The 19,344-nt window shown below is 36.6% G+C and overlaps 1 protein-coding gene across 1 annotated transcript in view; it reads left to right on the forward strand.

Annotated features, from left to right (window-relative positions):
* Positions 1–19,344, forward strand: part of Galntl6 (polypeptide N-acetylgalactosaminyltransferase like 6) — a 1,121,089-nt gene that overhangs the window by 505,907 nt on the left and 595,838 nt on the right. Inside the window, exon 4 of the mRNA XM_032919234.1 lies at positions 8,525–8,691. Within this exon, the coding sequence (XP_032775125.1) occupies positions 8,525–8,691 (167 nt within the window). The remainder of the gene's footprint in view (positions 1–8,524; positions 8,692–19,344) is intronic.

Consider the following 19,344-nt stretch of genomic DNA (forward strand, 5'->3'; position numbering starts at 1 on the left):
TTTCAAGCTATCATATGATCTGTTTTCAGCGCACACACCCATCTATAAAGGCTTCCCTAATCCTTTCAGACAAACTTAGTCACACTTCCTTCGGGCTCTCATTGCCTGTGCGTTATTTGTTATGTCACTTGTCTCATTTAAGTCCAGTCATCTTCTGTGCCTCTCCACCAACTTGTGAACCCTTAAGGGGAGAGGCTGTAATTTATTCTTTTCTCTTTCTATCCTGAGTGTTTCCTACTTGCCTTTATTCTGTCCCTCTCTATGACTTCCTTACCTCATTCAATAGGGGATTTGACAGGCAAAAGGAAAACAAAATAGTGTATATGTCTGTTATAATAAAGATACTGTTAACAAAGCCTTACCTAAACTGTCCTTAGTACTTTGTACACATTATCTAATTTAATTTGTCATAACACATTATGAAAATGAGGCTATACAGATCCTGCTTGTCTTAGTTAGGGTTCCTATTTCTGTGATAGAATATCATGGCCAAAAACAACTTGAGGAAGAAAGGACTTATTTCACCTCACAACTTTGAGGGTAGTCTCCACTGCTGGGGAAGGTCAGGGCAGGAACACACACAAACACTGCAGGAACCAGGAGACAGGAGCTGATCCAGAGGACTTGAAGGAGTGCTGATTTCTGTCTTGCTGTTCATGGCTTACTCATACTGCTTTCTTATAATATCCACAACCACTAGCCCAGGGGTCAGTTAAGAGTCTCTCTTCAGTTTTTTACTAAGTTTACATAAAATGAACCAGCCCAAAACATAGCTATTCAGCTAGAATTTTTCCTTTCTCTTTTGTCCCCAGTAAAATCCCAAAGACGTTAAAATTTCAAACACCATTGAAGAGGAAATTTCTGGTTGTGTCATGTGATGCAGACTCACATATTTTACTGAAGCAGACTCGCATGATGGAGGCAAGACTCATGAGAGGACACTGGATGTTTGGAGAGAGTATAAATAGGACCCAATGGACAGTGACAGGGCACTTTCTTAGCTAGCTGTGCAGCTCATCATTGGTCTCCATTCTTTCCTGATCTTCACTTCCTTGAGAGAGGCCTGGCAGAGAACTCCTGGCATCCAAGCTTGTTGGAGGCTCCCGGTGATTGGTGATTTGTGCATATTTGGAAGATGCCTGGCAGTTTCTGCTGGACCATGATATTTTGTGTTTGGTTATGCTTTTGAACTGAACTGTTGGTATCCTGACACTACTGAACTGAGCTGCTGGTATTCTGACAAATGGAGACTGGAATTGCCCCCAAAGAACTACCTTTTCTTTATCAGGCATCATTTAACACACAGACACAGACACAGATACAAATACACACATTCATACATACATACATACATACATACATACATACATACATACATACATACACACACACGTTGCTTAATACATAAGGAAAACACGCTCCATCTGTACATTATATTTATGTAATCCTAATTATCACTACTTCTCTTCTACACCTAACCACAATCAATTTTCTCAATAAATCAAAGGTTTCACTTCAGCGATGCTGGTCTGTTGTCAATCAGCTGATGACCAGAACCAAGTATTACTAACTCAAAATATTCTATAAATGTCTCCAGTAGTTTTGCTTCCATGTGAGGCCTCACAAGTCAGGGCTCCTCCATCTCTATGCTTTCAGGATTATCTTCTTAGTACCCCCAACAGCTCACTAAGGCCTGATCATCCAGTGGCTTCTCCGTCCCACATTTCCAAATGCTACCACATTCTTCCCCCCAAATATGGTCAGATTAGGCATCTCAATACTCTACAGGTTAGCATCAATTTCTGTCTTTGTTAGGTTTCTATCGCTGTAATAATACAACATGACTATAACTTTCAGAGGAAAGCATTTTTTCAGCTTACAACTCCCTGATCATTCCCCGTTGCTGAGCAAAGTTACACTAGGCACTTGGACACTGGAGCTGATCCAGAAGGCATGGAGGTATGGATGCTCCTGCCTAAACTATTCCTCCTGACTTATTCAGCCTGTTTTCTTATAACACCCTGGGCCAATATCCCAGGAATGATATTACAAAAATTGACACATCAATTACTAATTAAAATGTGCTACCAACTTGCTATAGGCTATTGTTATGAACATATTTTCTCAAATGTGAATCCTTACCAAATGGCTCTACCTTGTGACAAGTTAATATATAACTAGGTAGAATATTAGCAAAACAGAAATTTCTACCTATATAATTTTATTTATGTTATAATTTCAATAGCAGAGAAACACTCATCAGTTATGAGTTAGTAATAAATTTGTCATGTAGCTTAATTGGAAAAGGTCAATTATTAATATTTTATGTAAAGAAAATTATTTAAATACATGTAATCTGTTATTTAGCATAAATTGCTTTATATAATATACACACACTTAGTAAATTCAATACTCACATTTTATAGGCACAGACTGATTAAAGCATGAATTAAGAAAAGAATTGATAGAAAGTCAGGCATTTCCTCACATTCTTATAATTTCTACCCCAAAGGTGAGAGACAAGAAGATTATGATGTCAAAGCCATCTTGGACTACATACTGAGCTTTAAGTCAACTGAGGGAGAGGCAGACAGCAGAGACAAGAGGCAAAGACAGACAGGCACACACACACACACACACACACACACACACACACACACACACAGAGAGAGAGAGAGAGAGAGAGAGAGAGAGAGAATATTGATGCTGAAAGAAAAAAAATGCTCCTAACTTCTGAAACCCCAGCACTTAAAGGCTAAACACCAACCAACCAGAAACAAATAGTAGATTCTAGATAATTTAAACAGCACTGTGAAGTGTTTCAAAATAGTAAAACAAAATTAACAACAACAACATCAACAACAAAAGTGGAACTAGGTCATGGAATCCATCCATGATCACTTCACAAACTTACTTAATGATCTAATATGTAAACATGCCTAAAATATCTCAAACCCATTAGTCCAACAAAATGAAATGTTTTTAATATTTTTGATCAGTTTGCAATCAAGTACTTCCTCTTCTAAATGTATAATTTTAGTATATCTAGGATTAAGATTAAAATCACTGTTGAAGACAAACAATCAAATCGGACTGCAATAGTTTTAGAAGAGTTCTTTCTGAGATAATCACAGAGACTCTTGGAGCACAGATGGGAACTATGAAGTAAAAAGGCCAGTCCTTTGTCAAGCTGCTCCTGACTGGAGGCCAAGTGAAGCTCAACTCTATGTGCTAAACTCTGTGAGACGGTAGAAAACATGCTTTAGGGCTACCCTATCAAATAATTGCTAATTCTTCAGCTCTCATTCTTCATTTGTTGACTTATATTCCAGAGGTTATTCATGCTTCTAGAATATTTTGTTCCCCCAATGTAAAGATATGAGTGAATGTGTTTGGTCCAGTATTGAGCTTTTATTTAACTAGCACACTTAGCTTATCCTGAGAGTGTGAGTGCAAAGGACTTACATGAGGTATACTTTCACCATCTAAGATCCTTTGACAACAGATACTTGCTATAGCTTTCTTTTCCACAGTAACTTGTGTTTTAACCTAAGGTCTCATGTATGCTCTGCAAGTGGATTTTGTAGGGTCTGTACTATACCCCAGACCCTACAAAACAGATCCTCATCTTAAACTACACAGAGATTTAGGGATGTGTGTGCATGAATAGGCTTATTAGACAGATGCCTGATAGACAGACAGATAGATAGATAAATAGATAGGTAGATAGATAGACAGACAGATAGAAAAATAGACAGAAGATAGCTTGTTGTATAGCACATACAGACGAATGTGTTCTTCAACTACATGACATTTTGGCACCTTCACTGTCAAAGCAGAACTTGCTAGCTTTAGCCTCGATCATAAGATGCTTAAATGTGGGGCTGAATCTTGTTCTTACACCAATCTCTATGCCAGTGAATCTCAACCTTCATAATGTGGCAACACTTTAATACAGTTCCTCATGTGGTAATAACTCCAGATATAAAATGATTTTGTTGCTGTGTCATAACTATCTTTGCTACTGTTAGGAAGCATCATGTAAATAACCGACATGCGGGATATCTGATATCTGATACCTCAAGTAGTCCCGACCCACAGGTTGAGAAATACTGCTCTAAGAAATTAAATCACTGCTGTGTTCAAAGGACATAAGCGTTCTCCTTCTCTGCTTCTCCCACTTACAAAACCACATCAATTCTATTTGAAAATATACCTTGAATCTGCCTTCCATAGGCCACCTTCAACTTTTAATTGCATGGGTTAGTTTTTGTCAAATTAACAAAAATTAGGAAGAAGGTACCTTGGATGAAAATTTTCTCCGTTCATGTTGACATATGGGCATGTATATATTATCTCTTCTTGATTAATGATTAATGTGAATGGATTCTGTTGACTATGGACAGGGCAACCCCTGGGCAGTAAGGTAGTCCTAAGTTGTAAGAAAGTGATTAATGATTGATTTGTCAGGGCTCTCACACTATGGACAGTGCCAGCTCTGGGCAGGTGGGCGATCCTTTGTTGTTGTGAAAGAAAGCAAATGAAGGGAACCATGTAGTATGAACCAGTGAAACTTTCCTCCATGACCCCCATGTAACTTCCTGACTCTAGGTTCATGACATGTATTGTTTCTGCCTTGATTTCCATGCACATGGAATGTAAAATGTAGACTGAATAAACCCCTTTCTCCTTTAAGTGGCTTTTAGTCCATGTTTTATCACCAAAATAGAAAAACGAGCTAGAATACTCATATTTCAAGACAATCCACACGGCTTCAAAGGCCATCTTATCCTAGCCTACAGTGTGTAATTAAACATCTGCAGTATACATCGTATGGCAAACATTCCATGGTTTCTCACTTTGGATTTCTCATGTTATTATGACTGCCTTTTATTCATTGTTTGCTATGGTAGATAATTTAACATTAACTTGACACAAGCTAAAGTCATTTGAGAGGATGACTCGATTAAGAAAATCCATGATATCCAACTATAGAACATTTTTGTAATTTGTGCATAATGAGGCGTGGGCAGCACCTGGTGAGTGGTGGCAACCCTGGGCTGGTAGTCCTAGGCTCTATAAGAAAGCACCTGAGCAAATCATAGGAAGCAAGATAGTAATCAGCACCCCTCCATGGTCTCTGCACCAGCTACTTCCTATAGGTTCCTGCCCTGTACTTACTGTTTTTGCAGATGTACTGTTATATGGGACTTTGAATGAGATCAATTTCTTTCCTCGACTTGTTTTAGCTCATGTGTTTTATCACAGCAATAAAAACCCTAAACTAAAACAGAAATTTGCATCATGAGTGGGGCGTTGCTGTGGCAGGCTGGATCATGTCCTTTTGGGGAGGATTGAGGAAGTACTGAAATTTTAGAGAAAAAAGTATTGAATTTTAGAACTAGGTGAGCTGTTTTACAGGAAACTGGCAGAATTACTTAAAGTCTATCATAGCTGTTGTCTATTTGCTACTTTGTATTAGGATTCTGTGGTCCTGGTCAGCTGGAATTGAAGAATTAGCACAATAAATAAGAGACCACAATCACTAAAGTAAGACCTTTGCTTTACTGGGGCAATTTAACCTGGTTACCTGGAGCTAGGAAACTCTGGTTGATTAAAAAGAGACCATCATCATTGAGGTGAAATGTTGAATGTGTTTCCTGAGAGTTAGCAGACAGGATCTACATTACGGGGTGGCCAAGATTGTACCTTACTCTAGCAGCTAAATTTGGTAGAATCAGAGTCACCCAGATGGTGCTGGTTTTGAAGGCATGAAGGGGTCTTGGAGAGCAACTAAGGTACAATACTGTGAGAAGGCAAGAGTGTTCAGTGGTGAAGGTTGTAGCTTCTATAAAAGTTGAAGACCCTGGATCAACAGAGGTGTTGAGGAAGGGTTGGCACCTGAAGAGATCTTAGGAGAGTCTGTTGATGAAAGTGCAATCCAGTTTTGCAAGAGAGCATTTCGGTGATGCAGATACCATGGAATGACCATCAAGAACAGTAACAGTAGTGGAGTGGTGCCTGTCTGAGCTGAAAAGACAAGCTGTGTATGCTAAAGAGGATAGAACTTGAAAACTAAACCAAGATCCTTGGGAGAACTCAGAAAATCATGAGTGAATTCCCAATATTGGATGTTGTTTGGTTTTGCTTTGATATTATTGTGATTGTGCCTTGCTTCTTCCTGTTAAAATAAGAAAGTGTTAAACTTTTATTTTTAGGACCTCACAGTTGAGAGGCTTTTGGTCTTGAAAAAGAGAATTTGGATGTTAAAAGAGATTTTGGAGTTTTTAAAGAGGGCTTTTTAAGTTTGTAAAAATGTTTTATGTTATGATGTAAATATTGATGTGTAATCTTGGGGATCAACTCAAACAGAAAGCTTATAGCTTTACAGTGATGTGTTTGTGTGTCAAATTGACAAGGAGTCAATTTTCCATATTGTTTTATGTCAACTTAATACAAGCTAAAGTCATCTGAGAGAAGATAACCCCAATTAAAATATATCATAAGACTGGATTATAGGCAATACTGTATGGCATTTTCTTAGTTAGTAGTGGTAAAGTAGAACCCAGCACATCGTTAGTGATGATGTCCCTGGGCAGATAGTCCTCAATTTTGTAAGAAAGTTGGTTAAACTAGTCAGAGGGAACAATCCAGTAAGCAGCATCACCCCATGACCTTTGCATCAATTCCTACCTCTATGTTCCTATTGTGTTTGAGTTTCTGCCCTCCTACTTTTCAAAATGAACCATTATATGGGAATGTGAATGAAATAAATACTCTCCACCCAAGTTGCTTTTGGTCATGGTATTTCCTCAGAGCTATGGTAACTAAATTAAAACAATTTCCAAATTGGATTCTGGCTTATATCAAACCCCCAATAAATCACTAAATGAATAAATAGAGAGTGACTGTTCATTTTTCATGTATGGTAATAATATGAGTTTATACAAAGATTATTGAAAATATTTTTAAGAGAGAAAGTTTGTATGGCAATAAGTTAGTCTTACATAGTTCTGTCTCCACTTTGTGCTTTTATTAGATTTTGCAAGCCTACCCGCTTTCATTTTAGCATCATGGGCCTGATGTTTGGAGAATACTACATGATATAGACCGCTTGATTAATGAGTAGTTGATATGAATAGAATGTTTTCATGTTTAAATTTTTATATTTTACTGGAACTGTAATTTGCATTCTAGGAACACTGTAGAGTGTGAAGTAGGGTCAATTACCCTGAGTGCTAATGTATGGAAACATTATTTTTGGGGAAATATGTTTTTGGGAAACACAATTATTTTGGGCCTTTGACTTTATTTAGAAGTCAAAACTACATGTACAGAATTACTCTGGCTCTCCCTCCAGATCCATTCATTGCAAGACATTTTCCTCACTTGGTTCCATTAGAAATTGCTGATGCACCTCTTGTTTTTGTCTTTCAAGTTAACTACAATCCAATCATTTTTGTGTTTTCACAACATCTCCATGTTCACATCTTGCTTTATTTGATTTTCAAATTTTTCATTACTTTTAAAATCATCCAAATCTACTTGGGAATTCTTTTTAAAGTCTCCACAAAGAATGTAATACTGACATTTTTTGGGTATTGAGTCTATGTGCTTTATATTCAGTAAAGGGTCATTTATAATTAAATGTACATTTAAGCTACAGAGTTTCTTCTCCCAAGATGTCATTAATACCATCGGCCTAGTAAAACAAACCACCACCAAAACTAAATAATTTAAAAGAATTATTAAGAAGTTAATTGGAAAAAATGCAAATCCCATTTAAACTTTAATCACATCTTCCATGTAAATTATTTTAAATAGTTGATATTTATACTTACTTTTATTAAATAAAATATGGCTGCATGGGGAAATGGCTTAGGGGGAAAGCCTTGATTATAAAAGCACAAAGACAGATCTGAGTTCAGATCCCCAGTACCCACATAAATAGCTGGACATAGTAGCATCTTCCCCTAACCTTAGTTCTGGGAGGGTGGTAAAAGGTGTATCAGGAATTCACTGGTCGACCACTATATTTGGAATAGAATACATTTCAGGTTCAAAAAGAAAATCTTTCTCACAAAAAATGGTTAAGTGGAAAATAATAGAGGAGAACATTCAAGCATTAACACTGGGCTTTCACGTGTGCTACAAAGGTGAGCGCACTCTCTTACACACATGTACATAGTTTTACACAACCTTTCTCTCCACACAGCATCACAGGTATACCCAGACACATGTTCACATATGCATAAGACCTATGAATCTTATCAGGAGCTCAATATCTCAATATCTTGAAATATTTGAGTCACCTAGAAGCAAAATATTAGGTTAAAGTAAGAGTAAGAATGATCAAATAGAGATTCATGAATGAGATGAGTATGTTATAATTCACAATGCCTGGCTGGAAAATATTAGACAAATCCATGAGCTTATCATCATCTATAACACAATGCATATACTTCAGTGTGATCTGTGTTACAGTTTTACACTGGACATCTTCTTCTTCCCCCGTCTTCTCTAGCTGTAAGCACAAGATGTACCTTGAAAGGCTGCCAAACACCAGCATCATTATCCCATTTCACAACGAAGGCTGGACCTCACTCTTGCGGACCATACACAGTATAATCAACCGGACACCGGAGAGTCTGATAGCAGAAATCATTCTAGTCGATGACTTCAGTGATAGAGGTAAGCTGCACTGGCACTGTTTGTCTGAGCTTGTAATTGCACACCATCATGAAGGGCTTTTTTGGAAGAGAAAGATGCCTTTTTTCACCCCATTGGAAAGTTGATTGTGTAGTTTTACATATGTTATGTTTTCAGAAAAGTGTTGGCCAATTGCAAAAGGAATATAATGAGAAGCTACCAGCATCCAAGATGTTGTTAATGAAAAGATATTTGGCATTGTATTGAAAACCAGGCAGTACTTGAGAAAATGCCTCAAGATCTACTTCCAGGCATGATAAACCTGAAAACTATGTTACTAGGAGTACATGTCAATAGAGAGGTTTTCATGTAAGTCTACGGAATGTGTTTCAAATCCTGAATAGTGTTGTGATTGTTGTTTTCTAAACTAATACATTCTTCAGGCTAATCTTGTGTGATTCTTCACAAATATTACAAATTACAAGGGCCACGAATATATTACCACAAAATTTTGATATACCAGCATAAGAGAAATATTAATGATATTTTAATATTATATTAGTAATTAAATAACTACCCTTGCAAAACAAAATTAGGCTCATAATGCAAGGGGGAAATTAAAAATGTCTCCTGAGTGTTGGAACTCATAAGTTATACTTGGTCTAAATAAGGAATTAACACTGTAACCATAGAAAGGCCCCTCTTGGTCTGTATAAATAGATCACGAAGAACTTTAAAGATACTCATTTATTTGTGAGTATAAATTTCTACGGTGTAGTTTGCCACAAGAAGTTGCTTTATTTAACATGCATCATTCCATCACAGAAAAAAATTCCATCTTGATAATCATAAAACTGAAGTGTCATTTACAGAAGACATCATGTCTTCCCACGGTATTCAAAACTTATTTAAAATAATGTTTAATGTGCTGATATTCAGGAGGATTGTCTTGAAATGCTAATGGGAGGACTTTCAAAACAAATAGGTTGTGAGCTTTGTATGTCTAAAGTGAGAGAAGCCAACATCATTCTTTTCGGGTGTAAGTGGCCACCTTGCTCAGTTCTGTTGGATTTTACAGAGATTTCTTTCTTCTGTTTTTGGGACCAGTATATATTCCATACTACCTGTGAATAAAGTTGAATATATAAAACTATCTTTTAAATTTTAACAACATATTACTTGATTTTTATTATAATTAGTGTTAACTTTTTCAAAGTGGACACCTTCATCTCATCTTGTGTTTACAAGTTTTAAAATAAAGATAGAACTTTGTTTTTAAAAAGTAAACATCACAATTAAATCTGAGGTAGCATATAACTAAGTAAATGGTCTTCAGGGTTGGATATTGGAAGATGATATTAGGCAGTATATGTGCTGGTAATTTTCTGCATAATTAACTTTGTCCTGCTCAACTGATTATTACAATGGGATTTTTACCCTGTGGTATTCCAGTAGGAAATGCCTTACAGTAAAATAATGCAGCTTTTGAGCCATGTTTGTGGAATATATTCAGACACATTTTCAACTGAAATTCTACAAATGAGAAGAATCAATGGTACCTAAATTTCCCTATTTTCTAATTATTCTTATCTTGGGTGCAGTAGATATTTTGCTATACTGATTTTAAATTGTGAGTGTGGTACACAAGCCAATCAACAGAATGGGGCAGTTAGGACAGCAATAGTGACTTTTCTCTTTACTATTGAACATTTTTTAAGGAAAGTGATCATTTTAATACTAGTACAGAGCTCACTTAAATCATCTATTAATTCTATAATATATTTTATTTTGAGACTGTTCATTTTTATCACAACCCTTTCTCTTCTCTCAACTATACCCAAATCTGCCCCACCTCTACCTCCTAATATTATCTTCTCTCTCCTTTCCTTCTCCTTCTATCTCCCAAAACCAACAACAACAGCAATGCAACAAAACTTGAAAATCCAAAACAAACAAGCGAGAAGTCCTAATAAAATGAAAAAAAAAATTCCAAAGCAGGAAAAAAAGCACACATAAAAATCTGCTTTGTCTTGTCAATGACTTCTGGACATGTCGCCTGCCCCAGGCTGTAGTTGATACACCCGGTAGCCGTCCACTGGGGAAAATCCAGGTGTGAGTCACATTTTTTAAAAATGAAATGTAAGCTTAAATATTGAAAGGAATAAGTGATTAAAATGCCTATATAATCTTAAGAAATCATATGAAACAGAAAAATACCTTTTTTTCCTTTTTAAGTTGTGGGTTATAACATCTTTTTCGATAAATTTAGTTGGTGTATTTTACAATACACCAACCCTAGGTGTATTACAACCCTATCACATAGTTCTAACTATATGACATTGTTAAGTTGGTTAACTTTTTATCGCTGCCATATTTTTGTCAATGAGAAGAAGGTATATGTCTTCATGAGTAAAGTGTGGTGAGGAAGTCTCTGGGTGAGATGACAAGGTGAGATACAGAATAACAGTTCAGCCATTGGCTTTGTATAGCCATTTTTTACCACATACTTACATATGCCTCTAAAATGATCTCCATAGCTTCTTGAAAATGTATTTTTAATCAAATGCACTCTACACATGCATATTTATTAGTCTCTCCATTCATCTGTCAATTAGCTATTTCTAGAAACATCATCTGGAATACACGTGATGACTAATTTTGATAATTCATAAATTCTGGAAACTTTTGGAGTACTTAAACAGGAAGAAGCCTCCATATGAAATTACTAACTTATTATAAACATTTCAATTAAATAAAATATCAAGAATTTAACAAAAATGGAGCTCTTGATGTTTGCCAGTGTTATGCAAGAAGACTTACAGGAATGTTCGATAATTTTTTTTCCAAAAATGATTTTTAACATGAAAATATAAGGAAGAGATCCTAAGGCTGATATTACTTCCAGATCCCCTAAGGCATGAGCTACTTTAATATTTTTAAAATAGATATAATTATATAGCTTTTCCATTAATTATGTGATTAATAGCATACATACATAGATGGGGATTAGGTAGAGGGATAGATAGATGATAGATGATAGATAATATGTACAACAGATATGTATCAGCATTCATTTTGGGGGGGGTAATTTCATAAATTAAAATCTTATAATACTTTTTCCCAAAACTTTTTAAAACTCAAAACAAGTAAGCTAAGCAAATTTAAAGTCCGGGAAGATGTAGGGAATAGGTTGGTTTCCTTGAGGAAATTATTTCTGAAGTCTTACACTTTATTTTCAGTAATGTCTTCTCATCCTATTTCCTTTCAGCATGCGACCTCGCACCTCACCAGCATACATCTTATGGATACTCTGAGATATCCCTCAGCCAAAGGCAATAAAAGTGTGACAAGACTTAATCAAAATTTCCTGCTCTACATTTTACATCCCCGGTGTCAATAGAATAATGACACATGACAATAAAGATGAGGGATGGCAATATTTTACCTACGTTAGCAGCACAGGTAGATTATCACTTGGATATGTCTATTTCTAAAACACCAATGTATCACAGTAATTTGGGCAAATTCTGTTATAAGGAAAACATTAAACTTTCTTGTAGTTATGAATAATTCTGTTTTATTACGATGTGGTTTCCTCAAAAATCTGCCTAAGTAGAATTGACCTAGTTCTCAAAAGTTATTTCTTTGTCAAGTCAATATCCCACTCAGGATTTTGCAGTTTAGGTATTTTGTATGAGGCAAGACAGGTGAAAAATACTGCTTTAGCATCACAAAATAAGCCTATCCTCTCTAAAACATTGAGATGGGGCCTGCAGGTCCATTTTCAACAACACCTGCCTTGCTTGTATGATTTAAAGCTCGCCGTACTGTAGCAAGTTAGAGCGTGGTTTTCCCCTACTAAGCTGAGAGAAATATATTTAACAACTTAACTTGAGCCCCATAACAAGGTTTCACGATGACACCAAAGCAGGACTAATCCAGGGCTTATCTCCAAATTCCAGGCAATGTTAAAGGCATTGACATGGAGCCTGTTAAATGTGTGAAATAAGTTAGAGCTTAGCCTTAGAGATTGGGTGTGTTTGAACCTGAGGATTCTGTAAACTGTGTTTTCTCAACTGAGCACAGGCTGAAGTTAGGGTTCGTCACAGGAGGGCTGCAGACACATTTCTGTCAACAGGATGTCATGTGGGGGTTTCACAGTACAATTAGGATCACACACAAAAGCCCAGCTACACACACACCCTCCCACACAGCATTGCCCTTGTTTCTCTCAAGCTTCATTGTCAACCCAGGTCGACGGTTCATATCTGTGCTTCGTAAGCGTTTTCTTCTTGGTGTGCCAGTTAAAAGGAAAAGCCAGCGACCTCAACTACCACAATAAGATGCCTTTCTAGTAATTTTGAAGAAACTCAACTTACTTCTCTTGAGATACTCTAGACTGCTGCTACCCAAGGTGCGACCAAGGGCTTCCCGCTTCACTATCTTTTGCAGCTTTTAATAAATAAAAGATCTTGGGCCTTCCTCAGTGAGTCAGAATCTTAATTTCAGTCGGGGCACTTTCACGTGAATTAAAATGTGGATCAATTTACTAAGTGTCAAGTATAGAATAGAAACCCAGTGATAACATAGATGAATAATAGTGTCCCTTAAAGTGTCACCTTTGGAAAATATGTTTATATACATGATAATAAGAACAGACAAGGGTTTAGTTTCTTGTATTGCTCAGTAAATATTTAACATCAGAGTCTTTAGACTTAAATGAGACTGTATTATTTTATGTAATTTAGCCATTATGTTTCTTTGACAGATGTTGGCATTTTCACGAATTTGTATCCCTTCTCATGGAAGGATTTTAAGTGAATTTAAGCTCAGTGTCGTGACTTCGTTCCTTGACAAACTTCTTTTGTTTTCTAAAAAATATCTTCAACATACTATGATCTATTTTTCTATGGAATTAATCAGTAATTCTGTATGTTAAATTCCAAATATATGTTTATAAATATATAGATAGATATGGAAAATGCATACAATATCTACATGTATATACTATGTGAATGTTTGTATGATGATCCTCACTGTCATAAACTGTCAGACCTCACTTCATTGATGATAAAGCTATAAAATAGTAGTGATATTTTAATGACTTCATCAAAAATGATGTCGTATTCTGAATTTTAACATCCATTTTACATTACTCTCAAGTTTGCATTAGAATACTACATTTCTATAAGTAGACGAATCAGCTAGCACAAGTGTCACAACTATCCAGAGCTGAGCAATATCATCCCCAGGTGGTTGGAAGACAGATGAAGAATGTCAACATGCTTTATTTAATATAGTGAAATACTGGCATTAGAATGTGTAAACAAAACTGAGATAACAATTGACAAAAACGCTTTAGAGCTGGTGTTCCATCCGTGACTTCACTAGACCATGAGACAAGTGATCTTTGTTACATGAAAGGTAGTCTTTTTTGGCACTGTATAGATCTAACATTTCTATTTAAATATCAAAATATGATATCAAACTCAATGTTGAAAAATAGTAGGAATTAAGCAAATGCTGCGACTTAAATCTTTGCTCGTCCATTGAGATAACCTATAGTGTTCACGAAGAAACTGAAAGAAAACTGCTCTGATATCTGATGTTTGAGGTCATAAGCTTAGGATGGAAGCAGGTAGGTAGTTTTAGTAATGATAATTTTCTGAGACATCAGTCAGTTCACTGCACTCACTGTAAAGGATCCTGGGATGTTGGACAGCACTGCTTTCTGTCACTGAAAGTACAATTGTATGACAGTGACATCTCTTAAGGTGAGAAGATAATTGATTAGCATACAGTGTAGGGGGAAGCAGGAAAATTTACAAAACTGGATAACTCATAAGTGGGATAATTAATCATTTATGAGATATGAGTATTATCCATCAGTTGGGGCCTGTGTCAAAAAGCACTGGGGTCAGGGGACTTGCAATGCTTTTCTTTTTGGTCAGCAGGTGAGATTCTCTCCTTCCTACTTCTTCCTACTTTTCGGTTAATCACCTAATCTAATGTGAAACCAGTCTGTATCTAAGTAACAAAGACATCCTGGTAGAGCTTTTCGGTGCCTTCAACTTAGAGTAGCTTTTTGTTTCCCACTTTTTCTTCTAAACTGCAAATGTGAAAGGCCCATAGTTTCAGGAATGTTCTGAGAATTACACATAACTCTAATACCCATAATATGACTGGGATGCTCTCTGTCCTCACAGAAATCTCTCTCAATAGATGCTCACAATATAGACCAGGATAATGGTTCTTCAGATATTATTATGGTGTCTGTTTTTTAAAGTATGTTGTGAACTTGCCTCTATAATACTGATATTAAAAATAGTTACATGGGAGGAAAGTCTACTTATTTCTAAATAAAATAATATCTCTCACTTAACTGAAGCTATTTTCAATTTTCCTTAGTGTTTACATCAAATTTACAAATGTAAATATTATACAAAATATTAGATTGGATTAAGTAATACAAATAAAACAGGCTCAATAAGTTCTACAAGTCTCATATGTTTTTGAAAATTAAATATTTCATATATAATTAAAACAAATCCCATAGTTAAAACTTCCTAATTTCTTTTATCCTTTAAAGAATCAAAGTACATCAATAAATTATTATCTCTCATGAACATATAATCATTAATATTTTGCTTTTATAGCATTATTATATTCTTAAGCATTAGGTCCTTCAGTGTTGAAGGACACTAATGCCTGACATTGGCTACTTCAACCTCAAAGACCAAATATTTAAAAATATGCCTCTGAACCATCCAGGGCTAACATTTTAAACCAGTATATATACAGGTAGAGGAAGGCATTAGATCGGTGGTGGATAAGCTGATATAGGTTTCCAGTTACTTTTCTGGAAGGAAATTCTACTTGGTTGAATTAATGGCTTTGGCATAGCATGGATTTTTTTTTTTTAAGCAAAACTGATTCAGCTCACCAGTGTCACAAAGGCATGACTTCCTCAAGAAAATAAATCGTGCAATTCATTTTATGGCAGATTAAATCCCATTTATTTTCCCTGCAGACAGCTGTTTTGAATAGAATGTCACTTGTGTGAAACCATTTTTGTGAATGTTTAGCTGCAGATCTTGGGCAGGCATAGCTTTCTCTGATGAAATAAAAGGTTATGTTTTATGATTGTTCCTCCTGTCGGCAACCCCCAGCTTGTGAGCTTTGATAATACAGTGTTCCATATTTCAAGCTGCTCTTTTGATGTCTAAATATCCATCTGCTCTTAATTTTCAAAAGTGCATGAATATAATGCAAAATAAAGCCCACAAAATACAAATATTTCTCTCTTCATTCTGAAGTGTAACACTTACTTGGGTAATTAACATTCTCTTGGCATTCAAGATTTGTTGATTAAATGATACATTTTGAACATTTAATTAACCTGCATTTATGAGATATGCAATTAACAAAATCCTTCTAATAGAATGAGATGCTTTATGTCAACTAAGTAACCATTCCACAGGGAAATGCTAGAATCAGTAATATGAAGAACTTTCCAGTGATGTGGTGTGTTTTGTAACGTTTAATAAATGGTAAACAGACTCAGAAAGTCAAATCCACTTTTTTTACACACTGTGGTCATTTTCTTTGCTGAGATCAATGGTAGACTAAATGAAGCTGGATAAAATTTATGCTTCAATTTGTAAGTTTTCTTTCATCTATAATTTGTTTTAAGACATCTAAGTTTGAGAAACTGGAACACTTACAATAGCTATCTTTAACTAAATAAAATGATATTACAAACACACTGATAGTCTAGATAATTGGATCTAATTCGTTTCTTCTTATCATCACAACAATAATAGGAACTGTAATTTTGCTGTGTGTATACACAAGTATGGGAATAGAGGACACAAGAGAATAATCATGATTTGCACATGAACTTTCTAGTATCAACAATGGATTTCCAGGACTGCAGGGGGTCAATCAATGATTCTGTTAGAGAAACCAGTGTTTCAAGAAGTCTCAACAGCTCTCAGAGGAATGAAGTGGGTCATAAAATAGAGTTAAATATGTTCCTGGAACTTTACAACATGATATAAAATCAAATTTATGAGGCATATGAATGTTTTGAGGCTGGGTCATGGCAGGTCATTGGATTCTTTCTTTATTATGGATAGATATAGGCATCGTCAAGATTTCTTCACTTCTCCCCTATGCTGAGCTGCTACAAAAGTTTTCCAAATATGAGAGTTATTTGGTGACAGAGAGCTGGGTTGGCAGTAAGTATGGAAGTGATGTCTAGCATCAGTTTAGATATAGATTTGATTTTGCATTTCAGTCTGTTTTATCTTACCTCCTAAGACCTGAAAGAACACTACATTGAATGCGTTATATTTGCTTTAATTTTTGTTTGTTAGTAAGCTGCTAGTGGCTATCTGACATCAAAAAAGACTTTCTGATGTCATGGCATTATAAAATCTACTAAGTGTTAGCAGCTGAGATAGCTAAAACAATAAAACAAGAATGATTAGGTTTATATATTGAATAAAACATAGTTGATACCTTATAGTTTGACTGTTATATTTATTTGTGTGCATATGTGTATGCTTGTGTGTGTGTGTATTTGTATGTGTGTGTGTGTGTGTGTGTGTGTGTGTGTGTGTGTTTGTATACAAATACAATGTATGGCACTCTCATTTGGAGACCAAAAGTAACTGATATTTGGTATTGGATTAGATTTGGCTCCATCTTACTTTTCAAGAGTCTTTAGCTAACTCTGGAACTTGCTCACTTGGCTGACCAGCTAGTTTCCCATCTGCACACCCCCTACCACATTCCCCCTGAACCTCATTCCATGAGGGTGCTCCCACACACACCCAACTCCCACCTCACTACCCTAGCATTTCTCTACACTGGACATCAAGCCTTCACAGGACCAAGGGCCACACCTTCAATTGATGCAAGGTAAGGCCCATTTAGCTCCTTCAGTCTTTCCCCTAACTCCTCCATTGCGGTCCTTGTGATCAGTCCAATGATTGGCTTCCAGCATCTGCATCTGTATTGGTCAGGATCTGGCAGAGCCTCTCAGGAGACAGCTGTATCAGGCTCCTGTCAGCATGCACTTCTTGGCATCAGCAATAGTGTCTGGGTTTGGCGTCTGTATGTGGGATGATTTCCCAAGTCGGGCAGTCTCTGGGTGGACTTTGCTTTGGCCTCTGCTCCAATCTTTGTCCATGTATTTCTGGTAGACAGGAACATTTCTAGGTTAAAGTTTTGGAGATGGGTTGGTGGCCCTATCCCTCAACCTGGGCCATGCCTAACTTCTGGATATGATCTCGAGAGGTTCTGCCTCCCCTTTGCGGGGTATTTCAGCTAATGCCATCACCGTGAGATCCTGGGAGGCTCTTGCTTTCCTGGCATCTGGGACCGTCTGGTTGCTACCCCCAGTTCCCCATTCCCCATTGCTACACAACTCTGTTCAACTTCCTGACCCTCAGTACATCTCCTCCAACTCCTCCCACTCCTGATTCTGCCCCTCTTTCCTCCCCATCCTCACTTCCTCCCAAGTCCCTCCCACCCTCAACTTCCCTTGATTATTTTGTCCCCCCTTCTAAGTAGGACTGAAACATCCATACTTTGGTCTTACTTCGTCTTGAGCTTTATGTGGTCTGTGAGTTGTATCATGGGTGTTCCAAGTCCTTTGCCTAATATCCACTTATCAGTGAGTACATAGCATGTCTGTTGTTTTGTGACTGAGTTACCTCACTCAGGAAGATATTTTGTAGAAATCATTCATTTGCCTGCAAATTTCATGAACTCATTTTTTTTAAATACCTGAGTAAATACCATTGTGTAAATGAAGTATATTTTCTATATCCATTTTCCTCTCTTGAGGGACATCTGCATTCTTTCCAGCTTCTGGCTATTATAAATAAGGCTGCTATGAACATAGTGGAGCATGTGTCCTATTAAATGTTGGAGCATGTTTTGGGTATATTCCCCGGGGTGCTATGTCCTATTTTTGGAGGACCCGCCAGACTGATTTCCAGAGTGGTTTTACCAGCTTGCAATCCACCAGCAAGGGAGGAGTGTTCCTCTTCCTCCACATCCTTGCCAGCATCTGCTATTATATGAGTTTTTGATCTTAGCCGTTCTGAGTGGTTAGAGGTGGAATCTCAGGGTTGTTTTGATTTACATCTCCCTGATGACTAAGGATGTTGAATATTTCATTGGGGCTTCTCAGCCATTCTAGTTTCCTCAGTTGAGAATTCTCTGTTTAGCTCTGTTCTCTACTTCTTAATCGGGTTATTTGGTTCTATGGAGTCTAACTTCTTGAGTTCTTTGTATATATTGGATATGAGCCTTCTGTAGGATGTAAGATTGGTAAAGATCTTTTCCCAACTTGTTGGTTGCCGTTTTGACCTATGGAAAGGGTCCTTTGCCTTAGAGAAGCTTTACAACTTCATGAAGTCACATTCTATAGTTCCTGATTTTAGAGCATAAACCATTGATGTTATGCTCAGGAAATGTATCACTATGCCCAAGTGTACAAGGCTTTTCCAGACTTTCTCTACAATTTGATCCAGAGTGTCTGGTTTTATGTGGAGGTCCTTGATCCACTTGGACTTGAGCTTTTTACAGGGAGATAAAAATGAATCAATTTGCATGCTTCTACATTCAACCACCAGTTGAACCAGCACCATTTGTTGAAAATGCATTCTATTTTCCACTTTA

Source organism: Rattus rattus, chromosome 13, assembly GCF_011064425.1.
Source record: "Rattus rattus isolate New Zealand chromosome 13, Rrattus_CSIRO_v1, whole genome shotgun sequence".
In the NCBI taxonomy this organism is placed as follows: Eukaryota; Metazoa; Chordata; class Mammalia; order Rodentia; family Muridae; genus Rattus; species Rattus rattus.